Below are 20,248 nucleotides of genomic sequence, written 5' to 3'. Positions count from 1 at the left end.
GAACAGGAGACTTTAGATTAAGTTTTCCAAATGGACTTGATTTTACAGGGAATTGATGATCAAGAGATCAGTTGAGTGTCAGTAGCTGAATTTGTACTGGCAATTAATCGGCATAATCGAGATTCCATTTAATACAAAAAAATTCTTAAATTTATAATTTTTATTTATTGATATAATGCTGTATAGTAAAAAAGAAATCATAAAAAATAAATATAAGGGTAAAATACAGAAAAGAATATTTAATATGTTTTAAAAGTAAGTAATCTTTTTTTAAATTATATATATATTATGAAATAAGCATAATATCAAAGAAGAAAATGCATTAAACACAGCCGGGTAAAAAGTATGTAAAAACTTTCTCTGGATGTGCCGCCCAGATAGTATAGTGTTTAGGGGAGCCTGACTGCAATACCAAAGATCCCGAGTTCTAATCTCAGAGAAAGCATGGTTGTAACTGTCCGTCACTTCATAGGAGGCAAAGGTGGCCCACCAATCAGGTTCCTCCATAATAAAGTGGCCACCACTTCTGGTCTTAGTAGTGGCCAAGCCAAATCGGGTGAGGGCTTGCTATTGGTTTAAAAAGAAATCTCTCTCTCTCTATATATATATATTCTGTAGAAACCATTTGCAAAATTTAAAAGAAAATTTTAATTTTCGCTTCCAAGATATTGAAAATTTAAATGTTCTGTCATGGTGCCAGAAGAGTTGATTACATTTAGAAGGATTAATTTCATAGTAGGATTTTCAAGCACAAGTGTAATTTGAAACACATGGGTATGCTAAAGTTTAGAATTTAAAAGTTATTGGAGAGAAATATCCCCAAATAAAAGTTGTTACTGAACTAACATTATTGACTTTTCGCTCTTCTTATCTAGTGGAAGCAGGCTTAATAATTTCCTACAGAAAGCAAGAAACAGGTTGAATATTTTTGAACGGCATGATTAAAAAATTAATTATGCAGTTTTATGCCATATATTAAAAAGAATTGCATCAACACATGAATGCCTTTGCATTAATTAAAATGGAACTTTTGTGTAAATAGAATTGAGATTTTATTTTTGAAAACTTGTTTATGTGTGTAAAATTAAGGGGAAAAATGCAAAAAATAATAAATGTAAATCTAATAAACCATTTTTTTATCGAAACATTTATTTATTTTTACACTAATGATTATCTGTAATTTATTTATCCACAGTTGTTTGCATTTTGATTGTGTCATTTGCTGTATATTATAAAGGGGATTGATGAAGAAATTTCGTTTAGTTCTTTAGAAGAATGTTCTTTTGTTGAGATATTCCAGCATGGTGGTGTTTAAGCTTTGAGCTACCATTCCCCGGCATCCCTAATGTGTTCTATCATTTTAAGATCCAAGCGAGTTAGGTGGCCAGGACATTATTGGAATTCAGCATTATGCTTTTTAAACCATTCCAACACAATTTGAGCCTTGTGACATGAGGCATTGTCCTGTTGGAAGATTCTATTTCCAGTTCGGAAGATAGACATCATGTAAGGGTGCAACTGATCCCAGAGCCGCCCATAAGAATGTCACCCAAAGCGTAATTTTACCGCCATCAGCCTTTGTATGACCTGCTTGCTTTACGGGGGGGGGATCACTGTTTGCCTGGAAGATAGCATACCCTGACACGACCATTAATGGGATGAATGAGAAAATGTCATTCATCTCAAGAGGCAGTTATCTTCCATTTTTCCATGCTTCAGCCTCAATGTTCCCAGGTCCTCTGTAGGACTAGTTGACCGTGATGCTTAGTCAGCAAAAGCACACGAATGGGATGTCTGCTGTACAGTCCCATATTCAGCAGTACCCATAATGAACCATGTGTTCCTAAATGCCTGCATTTGGGCCTGCATTATATTGGGCTGTCAGCTGATCCACTGTCTAGTGCCGATTTTGCTGTACCAAGTGGGACAGTCTCTGACATCCTTTTTCTTTACTGATGCATGGACATCCAACACCTTGCCATCTACTACATGTCATTTATCCACTTTGCATAAATACTAATAAGAGCAGGTCATGATTTCTGTATGTTAGTCATTTTATTTAGTAAAATTAATTAGTTTGCTGATTTACATTACTTAGATGTTTAAAAAAAATTCTTTTCTATAAAAGCAAAATACGGTTGCAAAAAAATTGCTGAATTTCATAGGCAAACCCGAGGGAAAAAATTTAGTTTTGAATCAGGTGAAAGAAAAATTGTGTGGGCCTAAAGGTTTAGCGTGTAAAATTTACTTTTTAGGGAGTAAATGCATAAATTTTTATAACTTTTTGATGTTATCAGTAAGGTGTATAGTGTTCCAGTTCTTTAGTTACATCATTTCCATGGCTTTCACATCATTTGCAATATGGTTTTTTTTTAATTGCTGTAGAAATCATATTTTTAAGGAGGTTTTAAAAATATGAAAGTTATTTTGAATAAATTGTAAAAAGTATTTGCAATTATACTATTTAAAACATATCCTAAAAATATTTATCAAAATGCATATATATGTATGAAGGAAGAAAGATTTATAATATAATTAATGTTTACTTCAAAACTTAAAAAATTAATTTTTGTTATAAATTGACAGAATTTTAGAATATCATGCCTGTCATGTGCTAGATAAATTGATTCTTTTTTAATTGAAATAATACAGGATGACAAAGTTCATTTACAAAATCATTTTAAATTTAAGGTCAACTCACTTTTACTTTAAATTTTTATAGTGTAGTTCTTTATGTTCCAGATGATGGGCTTTCCTGAATTTTCTAACGATATAAATGCCACTGGTGATGTACTGTCACATTTAAGTAAGGTTAACTTTATATTTTATGACAGTTGAATAATATAATTTAGGTTAGAACAAATGAAATATATATAATAATGAATTCTTTTTAAGATTAAAAGTGTTATAAATATAAATATTCTTTACTTTTAAAGTTTAAATATTTCTCATTATTTCAGCAAGCTCTATAGATTACAAATTCAAAGATGGCTCAGTACATATTACTTTGCTTCCCAATCCATCTCATTTAGAGGTGAGAATTCTAACACATATTCAAATTAAATTTAAGTTATATAACATTAATATTTAGGAAATTAAATCTTATTAGGTATTCTATATTTGTCATTACTTCCCTCCAGATTTATTCCTTAAAAAGATTGTTGTGCTAATGATAGATTATACTTTGGCTATTATTCGGTTATTTAATTTAATATTTTACAAATTTTATCATTTCAGAAGCAGTAGAAAACGCAGCTGTTTATTTTATATAATTCTATTTTTAGGTTTAAAATTGTTTTTCTTTGAAATACAGTAAAAGAATATTGTTAACTATATATATACACTTAAAAAGATAAGGTAAGTTAAGTTGTGCAATAATTAATATAATTATCATGTTATGTTGTTATATATTGGAATAGTGGTCTGACCCAGGAGCCTGATTACATGAACCTAGTTCAACGAGCCAGAAGAAGCTTCACAGTCACACACAACTGCATTCAACTTCTTAAATCTAAAGTCAATGGACTATTTCTTTACTCTCAAAAGCTCTTTCAACCCTTTTAAAAGGGCCTCTAAAAGGGTTGAAACTTGCTCTTAACACACCCTCTTTTAATCATCTGAAATTTCTGTATGTTTTTATGACCACCATTTTGAGTGTGAATTAGCATTGAGGAAAATTTTTGCCGATTCGTTGACATATATGGTTATATTTTGAATGGGTTAATGGGTTATAATTTGTTTCTATTTCTAATATAAATGATGGGATACTTTCATTTTCTAGCAAGAAAGTAAAACACAAGCATTTCAAAATTCATTTTTTCTATTGAAGAGCTCTTACTTTCAGAGACAATTTTTCACTTTTGGGGATGTGAATTCTTTTATTAAACGGTTCTAAATTTGGCGATTTATCAACATATTGGCGATTTTAAGATAAGTTTCTGTAGAAAAATTTTAATTTCAAAATCTGAGAATTTTTCGATGATTTTTTTAAAACATCGTAACATTGATAAATTTCATTAAAATAATGGTAATATATTGAAATTATATTTAAAAAATAACATTAAAATAAAACATTTTTATTTTTCGCTGTCAAATTGTAAAGTTTCATTTTCGCAACTTATTATACAATATTTTGCATGTGAAAAATAAACAAGGTATAATGCTATAAAGCAAAATTTACGAAACAGCTCTTAGCAAAAGCAAAATTAGCTATGTAATTAATTAAAAATATCTTCTTTTTATTTTTTTCATAATCAGAGTTTTTCCAATGTGATTGTTTCAGAATTTTCAAAATTCTCAGAATATGCATCAGTTTTCTCTATAAAATTAATTTTACACTTTTTCCCTCCTTTTTTTCCCCTAAAATATATCTGCCCTTTTGCTGTTACAGAATTGGTAGGGATAATTTTTCTTTAGGATTTTAGACATTGCAGCTTGGAAAGTTTAGAAGGATTTGAAGTCAAAATTTATAGACGTATGATTCTAGAAGATTTGAGAAATATGTGACAAAATGAAAAATGTCTCCATGGTATCAACACGTAATGGATGTACAGGGTGTTTATAAAGTCCCGGACCCATTTTGATGTTTAATAACTCATAAAATAATAAAGATAGATTAAAATTAATAACATAAAATGTTAGATAGACTCAAAAAATTTCATGACCCTTGTCAATAAACTTCCACGTGTGCCCCCTTCGTCGCATGGAGAATATCAAGTCAATATTCGATTTCATGCGAGGTACCGGCAAGCATGTTGTGATCCACAGAGACTATTGCGGTTGTAATTCTGGCTTTTAGGTCATCAATTTTCAACAGTCTCCTCCTGTAAACGTTGTCCTTTACAAATCCCCAAAGGAAAAAGTCCAGCAGCATTATATCAGGTGATCGGGGTGGCCAAGGAATTGGACCTCCTCGCCCAATCCATCTTCCTGTAAAATGGTCATTCAAAGAACTACGAACGATGGTACCCCAATGAGGTGGTGCACCATCTTGTTGCAAAAAGACATGTGGCTGAAACTTTTCTAGTTGTGGAAATACGAAGTTTTCCAACATGTCTAAGTATATGACTGATGAGACTGTCTTTTCTGTAAAAAAGAAAGGCCCAGTGACTCAGTCGTGCATTAGTCCACACCACACATTAACCTTTGGGGAATCCCGTTGTGCCTCATGGTATTCATGCGGGTTTTCAGATCCCCATATGTGCACATTATGGCGATTAACAATGCCAGAAAGATGAAAGCATGCTTCGTTGGAGAACATTATGCACTTCAGAAATTCAGCATCATCTTCTATCCTCCTTAGCATATCTGTTGTGAAGGCCATCCTCCTAGGCCTATTGTCCGGTTTCGAAACTTGAACAATTTGAACTTTGTATGCATGCAGTCTTAATTTTTTCTTAATAACTTGTACACCGTCGAAATTGACATATCCAATTCTCTTGCCGCTGATCTCACAGATCCTCTAGTATTGTGTAGAAATGTCTCTCTGACATGCTCAACATCAAAATCACTTGTGCAGGGACGTTCGGAACGTTTCTTATCTGCTATACTTCCAGTTTCTAGAAAATTCTTTTTCCACCGCAAGATGCTGCTTTTGGATGGAGGATCTTTTTGGTAAATTCTTCTGCAATTTGTCTCTGTTTGCATTATGGATTTTGTTTCTGTGAACCACCATAAAATCTGAGCTTCCTCTTGTGCCGTATGCATTCTCCTTAATATCTGGTCGAATAAAATATCGCATACAAAAGTACTAGAACAAACACATCAAAAGTAAAGATAACATTGTAGTAGTTGCCAAAAACAAAAGAGAGAAAAATGCAATTAATAAGTAGACGATATTTAGACTGGAAAATGAAATTATCTGGAATTAACCACACATGCAGATGGTATTTACAAAAGTAAAGACATTCAAACCTGGAAAGGAAAATATATAAGTTATTCCATCAATAAATGCCATAAGTTTGTTTATATCTTCATTATTTTATGAGTTATCAAACATCAAAATGGGTCCAGGACTTTATAAATACCCTTTATTTTACAGAAAGTTTGCGATGAATTTCTTACTTTTCGGAGAATGTCTGGAAGAATAATGAAAACATAATATTTGAATATTTTACTTCTGATACTGGAATCTTTTTCTTAACATGTTTATCTTCCCTTTATTTTCTCTACTTGTCACTAGACATAAGTATGGGAAATATCGAAAATGTGTCTAATCTTATCACATGGCCAGGCATTATAGAAAGGGATTTTTTTATTAATAAAGAAATTGAAAACTTACAATTTAAAAAAATTAATCTTATATGTCTTAATGCATCATACACAGAGCTGGCACTAGGCATTTTCCCACCTGATGCAATCTTTGCGGATACTAAATTCTGCTGCTTGGTGCCTTTCTAAATTCTGCTTCCAATGCCTGCTCTAAATTCTAAAAGTTTTGCCATATCTAGATTTGGTTGTTCGGTGTGTCACTAAATTCTAAAAATTCTGCCACACCAGCTTTGTAACCGACCTTTACCATATATATTTCATATTTCTTCTGAATGTTCATATTACTAAAGAAATATAATTAGCCACTTTTCTATACATTCTAAATGCATTTAGTGCTTTTTAGGATAGCAAAAATCCTTAATTAAATCCAAAAATTCTAAAATGCATGGAAAAGTGTTGAAGAATAAAACTGAATACATAAAAAAAAAAAAAAAAAAAAAAAAAAAAATTCTTCAAAGATATGTGCAGATATTATGTAAATTACCCGATTGTTTATGATTTCAGCCTTTACTATAATTTCCCATTTCTGTTCCTCATATGATAGAGTTACTGAGCCAGATTAAATTAAAATTAAATTGTGTAGTCTTTGACACACAATTTTAGTTTGCATTTAGTTTAGTCCACATTTTTAGTTTGAATGTGATTGTTCTTGTTTAATTAAGTCACCGTGAGCTGTAATTGATTTTGTTAGCATCAGAACATGCCTTCATGTTCAAAGTTCTTTTTAAATAAGAGGCTTATTTAAACCTTTTTCTGATATTGTAGTTACTTTCAGCCATAGTGATGATTTGCTTCACATCTGTCAGTGATTTTGGACTTTTTAACTTTTACCAGATCCAGTAAATCCTCATACATTGTGGAGAAATTGACAAGTTAGGAGATAAAGCTTGCAGAAACTAGCGAGCATTGGTTTGCATATTGAGACAAATCTCTACTTGTTAGAAAAGATGCTTAAAGAGAAGGAAATCAATATAAACTAGCCAAAATGTTTGGGAAGGCTTCAAATTAAAATGACTGATAAATATTTTGTTGAGTGTTGTTACAAAATATAAATGTTTTGTAGCTTTTAATGTGTAATTATCCTAATATCGTTTAAGAATCAATGTCATAAATCAAATGTATTTTAAACTGGGAAATTTTATTAGATTTTGATTTTAATAAGGCTTTTTTAACAAATATTGTTAAAAAATATAATTTAATAGTGGTCATGTAATTCCATGATGACTGAGGTTATCTAACTACCTAATTTAATTATTTATAACAAACTGCTTATCCTTAAAAATTATCTCTACATATTAAAGTGACTTATTGCCTTTCATTAATACTTATACTTGTATTAAAAATGTGGTCACAAGATAAAACACAAAAATGTAAAAATTCAAGTAAAACTTATTCTTTGCATCTAGTGAGACTTAAAATAATACAAAACAACTTATCACCTCTGTTGCTTTAATGGCTTATTGGAGCCTTAAAGTATATTAACTGGGTTACAACCCCTAGAACTCTTCACGAAGCTACAACACTAATTGCATCAAACAGAGCCTGACTAACTTTCAGCACTTGCCAACCGTGCCTATATTAGGCCATTCAGGTTTGTTCTAATTAGCAAATCTGATTATGATCTTACTTCTCATTTTAACCTATGCCGTTTGACATAAAATCTACCTGCTATTTACTAATCCTCATACAGTCATAGACTGATCAAGCATGTGACAAAATGAGACATTAAAAAAAAAAAAAAAAAAAAAAAAAAAAAAAAATCGACATAAAGCTAACTGTTAGTAAAACGTAAATGTCACTTATCTTCTTTCAGATTTGTCCAACTATTATAAGTGTAAAATATTTAATGCTACTTGATAAATTGCTTACAGTTAATTTTGTTCTCAAACTTATTAATAATTATGTTAATTATTTCATGTTTAGTAATAATGCATACTACTTAGGGATATATTTTATTTTTATGATGGTATTACAAAAGTGAAATTCAGGCATAGGTAATATTTTAATTGAATTTATTCAGCTCCCATTTGCTCATAGAACTTTAATTGTTTTCATTAATGGTCTTTAAAAGTCCTTAATTTCCGTGTGCAGAAATGTGTATGAACCCTGCTTTATTTCATCTCTATGAGTTCTTTATCAAAATGGGAAGCTAAAAATGGTAAGAATATTTTATTATCTTGTAACCCAGTTATTTTATGCAAAATTGATATTATTTATTTTAAATTAGGCAGTTTCTCCTGTTGTTGTTGGATATGCTCGCAGTCGCCTTCAAAGCTTAAAACTTGCTGATTACAGTGATACTTCAGAGGAACCAATTTCGTACCCAGTGTTGCCCATACAAGTTCATGGTGATGCATCTTTTACAGGCCAGGTACATTTTTACTACTCTCAATGTTTTTGAAAAAAATAGTTACATTGGTGATAACATTAAATTGTATTCTTATACTGTCAATTAATGTTTCCTTAACATCTATGCTGCTGCGTGTTATCGAATGAGGACATTAACATTTTGCTCCTATCATTTTACTCTGATCCCTTACATATGTAGAGGTTATACATTATATGAAATAATAAATGAGCTGTCACTTCATGTCTGTTTTAGAGTTATATTTCTACATAATGACATAATTCATAATTCAAAATAATGAGTAATAATTTTGAAATGATGTGGTCACTGAAAAAAGATTGAATTTTGTGCATTTTGACATCTAATGTTAGGCACAAGGCTGTTCCTGCTGAAAAAATTTGTAGGGAGCTTCTTATGGTCTACTTAATTTATAACGTTGTTAAAGATTTCTGTATAAGCAACTTTTGTGATGGCTATATCAAAGATGGGACTAACTATGCACCACCATGCCATTCCACACCATCCTTCTTGTAATGAAGTGGTTCTATATGTGTCATATAGAGATTTTAATTTACCCAAGTATGGAAATTTAACTGGAAGAATGTTTAACCAGCTAAACATTCTGACTGGTTAAACTTGCTTCATCTGAATCCAAGTATGACCCAAAATGTCCTGATTTTCCTGAAGAAATATTTGAAAGCATCATTGGTATGCCATTCTTTTTTCTTTGCCTACCTTTCTTAAATCTCAGATTTCACTAATATAACATGCCTGATGCTTCACGTTTTCTCAGCACAATGGCAAGTGCTTCTATATAATCCTGGCTCCTGTAAAAATTGACTCAACAATTTTCTGGGATATGAAAGCTGTTAAGTCCTTTACATTCTGCATCATTTCTTTCTAGTACTAGTTTTGGCTTGATTTCTTGCATGTTCATAAAAAAAATAATAATAAATAAATAATAAAAAATAAATAAATAAAATAAAATAAATCCCATTGATGAGTTTATTTCTGCAAAGTTTAAATACTCAAGTGCTTTATCTGATAATCTTCACATTGTAGCCTTTCCAGGAATTGCTTTTGTCATGATTTTATCGCTTTTGTTTTCTAATATGTGTTGACAGTAAATACTAACTGCATGAGGGTACACAATTTATATGTTCCAACTATCCTGTGCACAGGCACACACATATTTAGACACTACCAACCAAACACCATAAGCAAAATGAGATTAGCAAAGGCTGGGTAGGCAAGAAAAGTCTGTCTAGACATCCTGGGGATTATTTCGTGTTGCAGCAATTATGGACTCCATTTATTTCTCATACAATGAATGCACTGTACTGCAGATTTTCTTCAACTGACTTGATTAGTGTTAAAATTATATGTATAAAAAATACTGATCTTTATAGTGAATAGAACATCATGTAAAACAACTGCAGGTAATTTGCTCTTTCTATTTATATATGTATATATCTTTTTAAATTTATTAAAAAAATAAAAGAACATTTAAAGAATGTTTTATTATGATCATTTTAATATCATAAAAGATAAAATATTAGATTTCCTTTCCTTCATTTTTCTGCAGGGTGTTGTAATGGAAACCATTGCTATGTCAAATGTTGCTCACTTCTCTGTTGGTGGTTCTGTTCATCTAATTGTAAATAATCAGATAGGATTTACTACTCCACAAGAAAGAGGAAGGTAATTAGATTTAGCAACAATTTACACTACATCCAAATTTTCAAAGGAATTTTCAAATCACTTATTTTTATTTTTGAATTATTTTATTTTGTATGTGTATAATGTGATTTACTATCAGAAAAATAATCAGTATATAATTTGCAATTAAAATATTTTGTTTTCAAGCATACTTATTCCAATTTTTCCTTTCATAAATAGGAAACAATCTTTCAAAAATTATCATGAAAGTGTATCATTCACTATTCTTTCATAAATGGAAAACAATCTTTCAAAAACTATCATGAAAGTATATCATTCACTTTTTTTACTTAATATTTTGCTTTATTTTTACATGTTAAAGTATGCACTGATTAAAAGTACTTTTTACGACTATATAATAAAGGGGAAAGAGATTTTATGACTGTATAATAAAGGGAAAAGAGATTTTTTTTATTAAATATAAGTAGTTGTTCCATTTAGTCTTAATCTTAAATTAAATTTTCTGTATTTTATCTTACAGTAAGGTTTTAAGCTAACTTAAATTACAGTTAATATTCCATATATATATATAAATTATTAAAATAACAGAAAAAATATTCTTATTAAAAAACTAGTAGATTAAATAGGTATAAAAATGAGTTTTAAATAACATTTCAGTTTATTTAATTTATTTATTTTAAGTCCTGTTTTAAAAATTTTCCAAAATCCAACCATAGGTTGATATTTGTTTTATTTAAAAAAAAAAAAAAAACATGTATAAATTTTAAAAGCAATCTTGACAAGAATCTCTATGAAGAAGAGTGAATCAAAGGTGTAGTGTGTAGTGTCTATGTGAAGTCGAATTTTATTTAAAATTTGTGTATTTCTTAAACTTAAGTCTTAAAAGCTGCATTGTTAGTTCAGCTATAAAATATAATACAAAACAGGAAGCTAATGTAACATTGACAGATTTCATTTGATATGTGCAAGGTAAGAACAAATATTTTTTTTTTCTCTCCTAGTATCAATTTAAGTCCTTCAAATTGCTGATATTTATTTCTCTTAATTTTTTTCTTGCCACGTTTCTAACCAAATTTCTAACCAACTTTTTTTTTTTTTTTTAATTCGAGTGTTCCCATAAAATTAAAATTTAGAAAGTTTTGAAAGTGATTTATTAGAATGCATTAAACCTTCGTAATCAAATGATAACTTTTAAAATCATATATAGATTTTATATTAATAATTTTTTTAAGCTGTAAATTAATGTTCATTTCCATTTTAATACATATGTTAATTTTGGGCTATGCATGATATTTATTTCTTGTGTTTTAACAACTAAATTATTCAATAGATACAAGACTTAATCATTTAAAATCAGAGAAGGAATGAATTTTAACATTAGCCTTAATCATATAACACATTGTTCAATAAGCCCTCGAACTTCTTAAGAAAACAATATTTGTTTCACAAAATTCATGTTTATTCATCAATATAATCACCATCAAGAGCTATACAATCATTCGAATGCTTTTCTAACTTTTTGATACCGTGCTTATAAAGCGATTTGTCCTTGTCTGCAAAATAAGCTTCATTGGCATCGATGACTTCCTCATTCAAGCCAAATCTTTTTCCCTGGAGTATCAGCAAACAGCCAGTAGTTGCTGGGGGCTAGATCTGGAGAGTAGATGGTAGATGAGAGAGTAGATGGGTAAGCAGAGTGAAACCCAACTATTAGTTCAATGTAACCTGTATTTGCATTGACTTGTGGCATGGGGTATTGTTTTGATGGAAGATGATTTTTTCTTCTTCATGTGTGGTAATTTTTTTGCGATTTCATCCTTCAAATGCACAACTCACTGTAATTAATGCTATTGATAGATTGTTCTCTTTTCAAGGTAATCGATGTAAATTATACATCGCATATTCCAAAACACTGACGGCATAACTGTTGCATTTTTCGGCGCTTCGGATGGCTTTCACAGACTGCATGCCACTCAGCTGACTGCCTCTTTGACTCCAGAGTGAGATGGGGGATCCATGTTTCGTCCATTGTCACATACCGATGCAAGAAATCCTGTTTATTGTAAGTAAACAGTGACAATCAGCTCTGTGAATCGTCGACTTGTTGTTGCTTTTGATCCATTGTGAGCACATGTGGCACCCATTTGAAAACACTTTTTTTTTATGTCCAACTTTTCATGTAAAATCATACATGCACTTCCAGTTGATATGTTTACCATCTCAACAGTCTTACAAACTTTCACTTTGTGGTCATTCATCATGATTCTCAACACTTGTTTCACATTTTCCAGAGTGACTGCGTCAATTGGCCTACTCAAGGCTGCTACATCATTTGTATTCAAGAAAACACGCTTGAAATCAGCATACCACCAGCAAATAGTTGTTTTCGATGGAGCAGAGTCTGGATACATTTTTCAAGCCATTTCTGAGCTTGCACGGTATTTTTGCCCATTAAATAGCAATGTTTGATCAACACTCGAAAATTGTTTTTGTCCATTTATTCCACAAATGCATAAGTAGTGTCACTTTCACCCCAGTAACTTCGTTGTTTCTGGTCTGTTTGCCATAAAAATCAGACACACATCATTTGAATGTTAGTTCTTTCGAACATCGAAGTCGAGTTGATATCACTAACGTCATCTGTGGGTTAGTCAGAGGTCTTATTGAACGATGTGTTATTGTAGTTTTAAGTATATGTAAACATGTAACTTGTTCTGTAAAAGTATATTTCTGAGTAGAAGAGGTTAAAAATAATTTTGAATTTGTAGAGACATGTCTATATTTGAAAGAGAAAGTATCTGTATTCAGAGGTAGAAAATGTGTATAGTAAAAAAAAATGTAAATATAAATTTTCTGTATTAACATTGGCATTAAAATTTTAAAACAATTTGTGTGAGATGTCCTATTTTTAACATATTATAAAAATTCTGCTGTTGTTTATGTTCTTTTTTATTTAAATTCAGGAAAAATTCTGATATTTTTTGCTAATTACATACATAATTTTCATAATGAGTGTGTATTTTAATGTATAATATTGTATTATGCATTAAACTATGCACTCATATTTATTTTAATGTAAATACAAAAATATCTAAGTTTTTAAAGAATACGTGTCATTGCAATTTATTTTCAGGTCATCTACCTATTGCAGTGATTTAATGAAAACTATAAATGCACCAGTTATTCATGTCAATGGAGATTTCCCTGAGGTGATCTGTTAAGTCATGATATTTTTATTCTATATGGTTGTAATGAAAGTTTTCTGTAAAAAAAAGTTCTTAATAAAGTTAGCCCCCTTAAAAAAAACATGAAAGCAATACCTGGGTAGTAATCACCATCCAAATCTATAATTTTCTGCCAGCGTTTTGATAGTTTGTCAAAGCCCTTTGGCCTAGAAACTTGGTAGCCGCAAGTAAAAAAAAAAAAAAAAAAAAAAAAGATCAACCTCATTTCGGATATCCTGTGCAGAACAGAAGATAGCACCAGCAAGATGTAGCTGCACATGTGAAAAAAGGTAGAAGTCTGAAGGAGCAATGTCGAAGCTATATATGATGGCTTTGCGACACTGTTGACAGATTAACCAGTGGCAGACCAACTCCCTTTTTTTGGCCTTTTCATCACAAGTGACAAACCAGTGGCAGACCAACTCCCTTTTTTTTGGCCTTTTCATCACAAGTGACAAACCAGTCCAGAATTTTATCCTTGCATTGATATTCAAGCAAATTAGTCAGGGTTCGTAGCGGTCCTTACAAGTGCTTATAAGCCCTTATATTTGAAAATAAAATATAAAGGTCCTTATAGGTGCTTACTTTTTCTTTAAAGCCCTTATTTTTTTGTTTTTAGTGCTTATTTTTTGCTTTTAGTGCTTTTTTTTAACCTCCTTTTTTTTTTTTTTTTTTTTTTTTTTTTTTTTTTTTTTAAAATGAACGTGCATTTTTTCTCCGGTACCGAAGCCGAAACTAAATAAACAACTTTTCTTCCTTATATGCAATGTCAGATGGTGAATAATACTCTCGGAAATTGCTTTCCCCCCTTTCTCTGCATTACTGTAACCTATGGTGCGCGCGAGAGTACAGACAGGTTCACATCGTTCTTTTGGTCAAAGAATTGCGAAAGTGGTAGAAAATTCCGTTACATTCGGTATTCTTTTCCTCCCACCCAAATACTACACACGTTTGAATTTCTATCAAGATTTTAATAATTTGCATTCTCTTTCCGCGTGGTCAGTTCGTATTCGTGTCTATTATGATCGTTATGCTTATATTATGAGTATATGCATGAATATTTATAATAATATAGTTGCAGTAACTGCTGAAGTATAGATAAACTTTCAAAAATGGGTGTGTTTTTACACAGATTAGCTTTCTAGGGAATAATATTCGGAATGGCTTAAATAAAAGGAAGGTAATCGAATAGTCAAAGTAATTTCTTCCCCCCCCCCAATACATTATACAGTATGGAGGTTGGGAGGTTCTCCACTTTCTCCGCAAAATCTCTAATATTGAAGCAGCGGATTCCCCCCGCCCCCACTGTCCAATCTGGATTAAATAGGACTAAAAGTTTTTGCGGTCTACCCAACCTAAGCGAAGATTGATTCTATTCCGGAAATTTAATGCAGTCTGTTGAAAATTATAATCAGAAACACCCCAAATTAGTAAGTCTCTTTCTTTTCCCTTTATTTAGTTCTTTATTCTCCGAATACCGGCAGCTGTTGAGAATTACACCGCACGTATTGCACAAGAACATTTGCGGTATTTTGCAGAGATAATTAATTTTGATGTTCCGTCTGAGATTTGTTTATGAACACTTAAAAGAGTTTTTCTGTGCTTTCTAAGTAGAATATTTCTCAGTTCCATTGGTCTGTTTTTACATGATGCACATATCGAAATGTCAAAATCATTTATTTAGCCGAGAAATCTAAAGAACGGCTACTATCTCCCCCCACTCCTCTTTTTCCAGTTACTATCCGGAATATTTGGCAATTTCCGAGTATGCGGGTTAGTTAAGCTTTTACTGTTAAAGGAGACTGCATGAAGCAATTTCCCGTCTTCTGATTTCAGAAATTGCCTCTTTTTTACTTAAATTACTTTGCTTGGAATATATGTTAAGGGAAAACTGTTATGCAATGAAAATTTAGAAATTGTTCAGAATTTTGATTTAAGTTAAATTATTTAAATATTAATATGAGTGGAAAAATAAATTGTATTTTTATTAGGTGCCAAACGAATACAATTGATATGGCTTATTATTATTTATTTTCTATATTTTGAACTGAAATTTCATCATTAAATCTTGTAATATAGTTTAGTTCTGCACAGTTTTTTTTTTCTTCTCATTATAAACTAATTCTGTAAATTGAACTGTCATTTAAAATTAAAAAAAAAAGTTAATTGTTTTCCATGGTTGAGGTAATGCTCATTTTCTTAATAAATATTGCATTGCTTATATTTTAAATTACAAGTCTAATTTTTCTTTTAAGGTTATGCAGTTGTGTATAATATAATTAGACAGGTGCTTATTTTTTCCTTAAAATGTGCTTGAAAAGTGCTTATAGGTGCTTATTTTTTTAACTAAAATGTGGCTATGAACCCTGTTAGTGCAGGCTCAAACACCTTTGTCCTTATCTCTTTGAATCAGCTCATGCAACATCCTGTGATTGAACTTGTACATCAAGTTTATGCAATGCTTAGCATGACTAATGAACATGGCATTAATGTCTAACTCCTTAGTAAGCTCTTGACTGGTTGCATACTGATCTTCTTTCACAAGTTCTCACAGGTGGGCCTCATCAACATTAGTAGGCCAGCCAGAGCATTCTGCTTCTTGAATGTGGTAGTCCTTGTTTCTGAATTTTCATTACTGAACTTTCACAGTGTCATATGATACAACAAGTACCTAAAGCTGTACACGTGATTTGGTGGCATTCTGTAGCTGACTTTTTGGAACAGAACTGGAAGTAAATGATGGTTCTAATCTGGTAGCATGATAGTTCCATTTCAAACAACTTGTACTTATTGATAACAATATTTTTTTTTACAGATTTCACAACACGGTGTTCTAAAGCAAGTCTTTCAAATGCCAAACATCATTTGGCAAAATATGATTAAATTTGCCAGCATGAACTGTTTGTACAGACATTATTTGTGGTGGTGGGAAACTTTCATTAAAATCCGGTATTTTCAATAACTTCTGTAAAATATTGTACAAATTTTGACATTTTCTTTTGTGTGAATAAATAGCATTTCTCAGATTTATCAAAAGTTTTACATTTATAAACACTTGAAAGAATTGCTGTTGCTTTCAGAATAGGTATGAAGCATTTATATAGTAATGATTTTGTACTTATTCTGAAAATTTGCTCATAAGACTGTGAAGACACATAAATAAATAAATTGCTGCAGTGGTAGAAGATAGTTTTATTTTTCTTTCAAATTATAATAACGGAGGGCTTATTAGTGTGGAAAAAGGATTCATTTAAAAATATTTATACTTCCTAACAGCATACTTTTTAATTTTGTTTTTAATTTTTCAATGACGATAAGATTACCATGTCATGAATGTGAAGATTCTAGGAAATCTATCTTTCAGAAATGGAGGCAGTGATCTGCAGTAATGTTTAAAGTAGCTAATTGCGAAAGAAAATGGAAGAAGCATACAGATCCAGAGTGCTATTTTGCCAAACTTGCTATTTAATATTACCTAATGGTGAGCAGGCAGTGTAGATCTTATTGGGTCAATGCATACTGAAAGTTCATATTGTAATTATTTCAGTCAAGTTTTAGTTTCTGTTGTACTGAATGTGTGATTACATATATTTATGCAAAACACTATATGATAAAGGGAAGTGTGGTGAATCATGTCATTGCAAATCAGAAAGTGGGAACAGTATTATAAGCTCCTATAATTATACTTTTTGTCATTGTTTCTTTGTACCTGAAATAATGGTTGAAAAGCATTTAGTATTTGGAAACCCAGAGTATAAGAGTTTCCATATGCAGATATTTGTATTTTTGCATGGAGTCATCATTCCTTAATTTTCAATTGCTGAAATTCTGTTCTTTGTTTTGGAATGCTTTATGTTTAGTTATAACCTGTATTGACTTTTTTGGTTATTTTTGAAACTTATTAGTGTATTTCCATCTGTAATAATTATCTATACTTTAGCTATATGTACCACTTATATCTCCAATTTGTACTGTATAACTAACTGCAAATTATGCTTTAAGAAAACGATATATTAACAATATCATCTTAAAAAGAATTTTCATAATGAATAGAAATAAATTTTAGCTTTATATGTAGTAGAAGCTTAATATTATATTTATTAAATTTCAGGAAGTTCTTAAGGCAGCTAAGCTTGCATTTAATTACCGACAGAAATTTCACAAAGATGTCATGGTAGATATGTTATGCTTCAGACGCTGGGGCCACAACGAACTGGATGATCCAACTTTCACTAATCCTATAATGTATAAAGTTATACATTCACGCAAAAGTGTTCCTGATATGTATTCTGAAAGACTAATAGTATGTTACTTTCTCAAATTTTAGTAACTTGTAGCTTAGTAACGTATTACATTTTTGCATGACACATAATTACATTTTATAAATGAGGCAAAAATAATCATTCTATGATAAGTGGATGTTTATATATGTGTTGTAAAGATAATTTTAAAATCATATTAAGAAAATATATCACATCTAATTTTTGTTTTTATTTAGGGGAAAGAAAGGTTTAAAAGACCCTTCTTTCTGTAGATATCAGTTATGTCGAGTGCATAAAATTTGACTTCATCAGTTGGAAAATTGAGATTTAAATAAGAAATTTTACAGCTTCAGAATTCTTTTTGTACTAAATTAAAAAAATTATTAATTTTATTAAAAAAAATTCTTTTGAAATCCCAGAAACATTGAAGCACATTTTTAAATGATTATTATTATATATCAGATTTGACTAAACAGAACTAAGTATTATGTTGTCAAGTTTTTAGTTAGAAGTCTATATTTGTTGTGTAATATGTAATAAATATACTGACTTCTAAATTTTTTGAATAATCCTTTTAAAACTAACATTGCAATCACATTTTTTCTCATTTTGCCTGAGGAAAATTTTTCTGTTTGTTTCATTTTTAGTGCTGCATGCTATTGATACACATGTAGTTCTCTGGTCACATTTGTACTTATTAATTACAATTACTCTGAAAAAAAGTCATAGCATATGTGATTTCATTACCATACAATTTTTTCTTTTCATTTATTAATGATTTCTTTCCATTACTGCCTCCCAAAGTTACTTATTGCTGTTATAAAAAATGAATTTGGCATTTTTTTATTAAAACTCATAAACACACTATTTTTAGATACAATTTCTGGTAAAACAGAATGAATTCTATGGGTAGTTTCATAGTTTTTCCTATATAAAATATACAATAAATTAGTTCTCAAGTCTTTCTCAAAAGCATGCTTTTACAAAAAAACTTCTGTAGCCTTTTTTGCCATAATAAATTATCTTCTTAATTTATGCTGTTGATTATTTTTCCTTAATAATCTTATTTTCATTTCCATTAATTCTTTTTTAAGAAACTGAAAAATATCACTTCTTAATATATATATAATATCTTTTGATTCATGTGTACATGTTACTAATTCTATAATTAATTAAAAATGAATTATTTGCATCTATACATACATCATCATCCTTTTTTGTGTGTTTGTGATAAAACTTTTTTGTGTGTGATACATACTTCCACTAAATAATAACTGTTGCTTAGTAGGTGCATAAAGTTAAAGCATTTTTAGTACTCAAATAAAAGGAGAAAATCATTCTGCAATTGATTTTACATGGTTTATAGCTATTCTCATAATAACAAAAAATGTGAAAGCAGCAGCAAGGACATTTCATTCTGATTTCTACTATCTTCATTGTTTTCCTGTTACTTGTTTGAAATTGATTCTTGTCATTAATGTAAATGGGAATCTTTCTAAGCCTTTCATAAAGTAAGATTTAACTGTAAAATTATATGAACTTTGTTTAATTTTGTGGATTTTCCTCTTCTTATAATTTTTAGAAGTTTCTTATAAGTTTTATAATTTTGCATATTCCTTGCCTTGCTTAGTTTAAATCATTTAAGGAAAATTATTTTGCTATTCAAGTCAGTTTTAATGTAGTGTTGGATTGCATAGTTAACATAATAAAATGTTGCTATGGTTTAAAAATTGTGAAAGGTTATTTAATTTAATCTATTTTAGTTAATTAAGAAATGATTTAATTAAAATATGCAAGTGTTTGACTTTTGAATTTATAGTGGTATACGATCAGCTTCTTTTTATCGTTGCTTTTAAAAATATGTAGTCTGAAATCTTGCAAATCTCCCTTGCACGAAACAGCATGGTATGAGGGGGGAAAGGGAGAAAGCTAAAACATTGTGGCATAAAATATCATAAAAAATATAGTAGAAACAAAATTTTGCAGTTTAAGAACATTGTCCTAGACAATATTGTGGTAAAAATTAAAACACCTGCAAGACATTGAATAACAAAAACATCACTTGCTTATAAAGCATCTAAGACATTGAGATTAGTGTGGAAATTTTTTTGCTTGTGCAATATTATTTTTAGTTCGATGAACTGCATCTAAGATAATCACTCACACAGTTTCGGAATATTTTAGTCTTCTGGAAAGGACGTTTTCTTAGGAAGATGCTGTTTAATAAAGATGCCAATTTACATTCTCAAATTTACCAGTTATTTTCAGAGGTGGTTGTCATGAGGAGCTTCAATGTAAAATCACCTGAAAACTGTAAGTGGTTATCCTAGAGAGAATTCAATATACTTGAAGTAATACTGAACTAAAAAAAAAAGTATGTTTAGAATTTTTGAATGTCTTAGATGCATAAAATGCATATTTTTGCAATGCTTTTATTACTTCATGTTTTTTAGCTGCTTTATTTT

General features: G+C 30.3%; 1 protein-coding gene across 3 annotated transcripts in view; it reads left to right on the top strand.

Annotated features, from left to right (window-relative positions):
* LOC118202984 (2-oxoadipate dehydrogenase complex component E1) overlaps positions 1–20,248 on the top strand; it is a 173,626-nt gene that overhangs the window by 33,975 nt on the left and 119,403 nt on the right. For 2 of the 3 annotated variants that reach the window (XM_085822462.1, XM_085822465.1), the window contains exons 7-12: positions 2,728–2,806; positions 2,961–3,034; positions 8,498–8,641; positions 10,203–10,318; positions 13,431–13,506; positions 17,633–17,824. In XM_085822462.1, the coding sequence (XP_085678588.1) occupies positions 2,728–2,806; positions 2,961–3,034; positions 8,498–8,641; positions 10,203–10,318; positions 13,431–13,506; positions 17,633–17,824 (681 nt within the window). The remainder of the gene's footprint in view (positions 1–2,727; positions 2,807–2,960; positions 3,035–8,497; positions 8,642–10,202; positions 10,319–13,430; positions 13,507–17,632; positions 17,825–20,248) is intronic. The other variant, XM_085822464.1, reaches the window with a different exon arrangement.

The sequence above is a fragment of the Stegodyphus dumicola genome, chromosome 8 (genome assembly GCF_044657685.1).
Source record: "Stegodyphus dumicola isolate Sdum_Otavi_A_Nest chromosome 8, ASM4465768v1".
Lineage (NCBI taxonomy): Eukaryota > Metazoa > Arthropoda > Arachnida > Araneae > Eresidae > Stegodyphus > Stegodyphus dumicola.
This window is presented reverse-complemented; position numbering and strand designations above follow the sequence as displayed.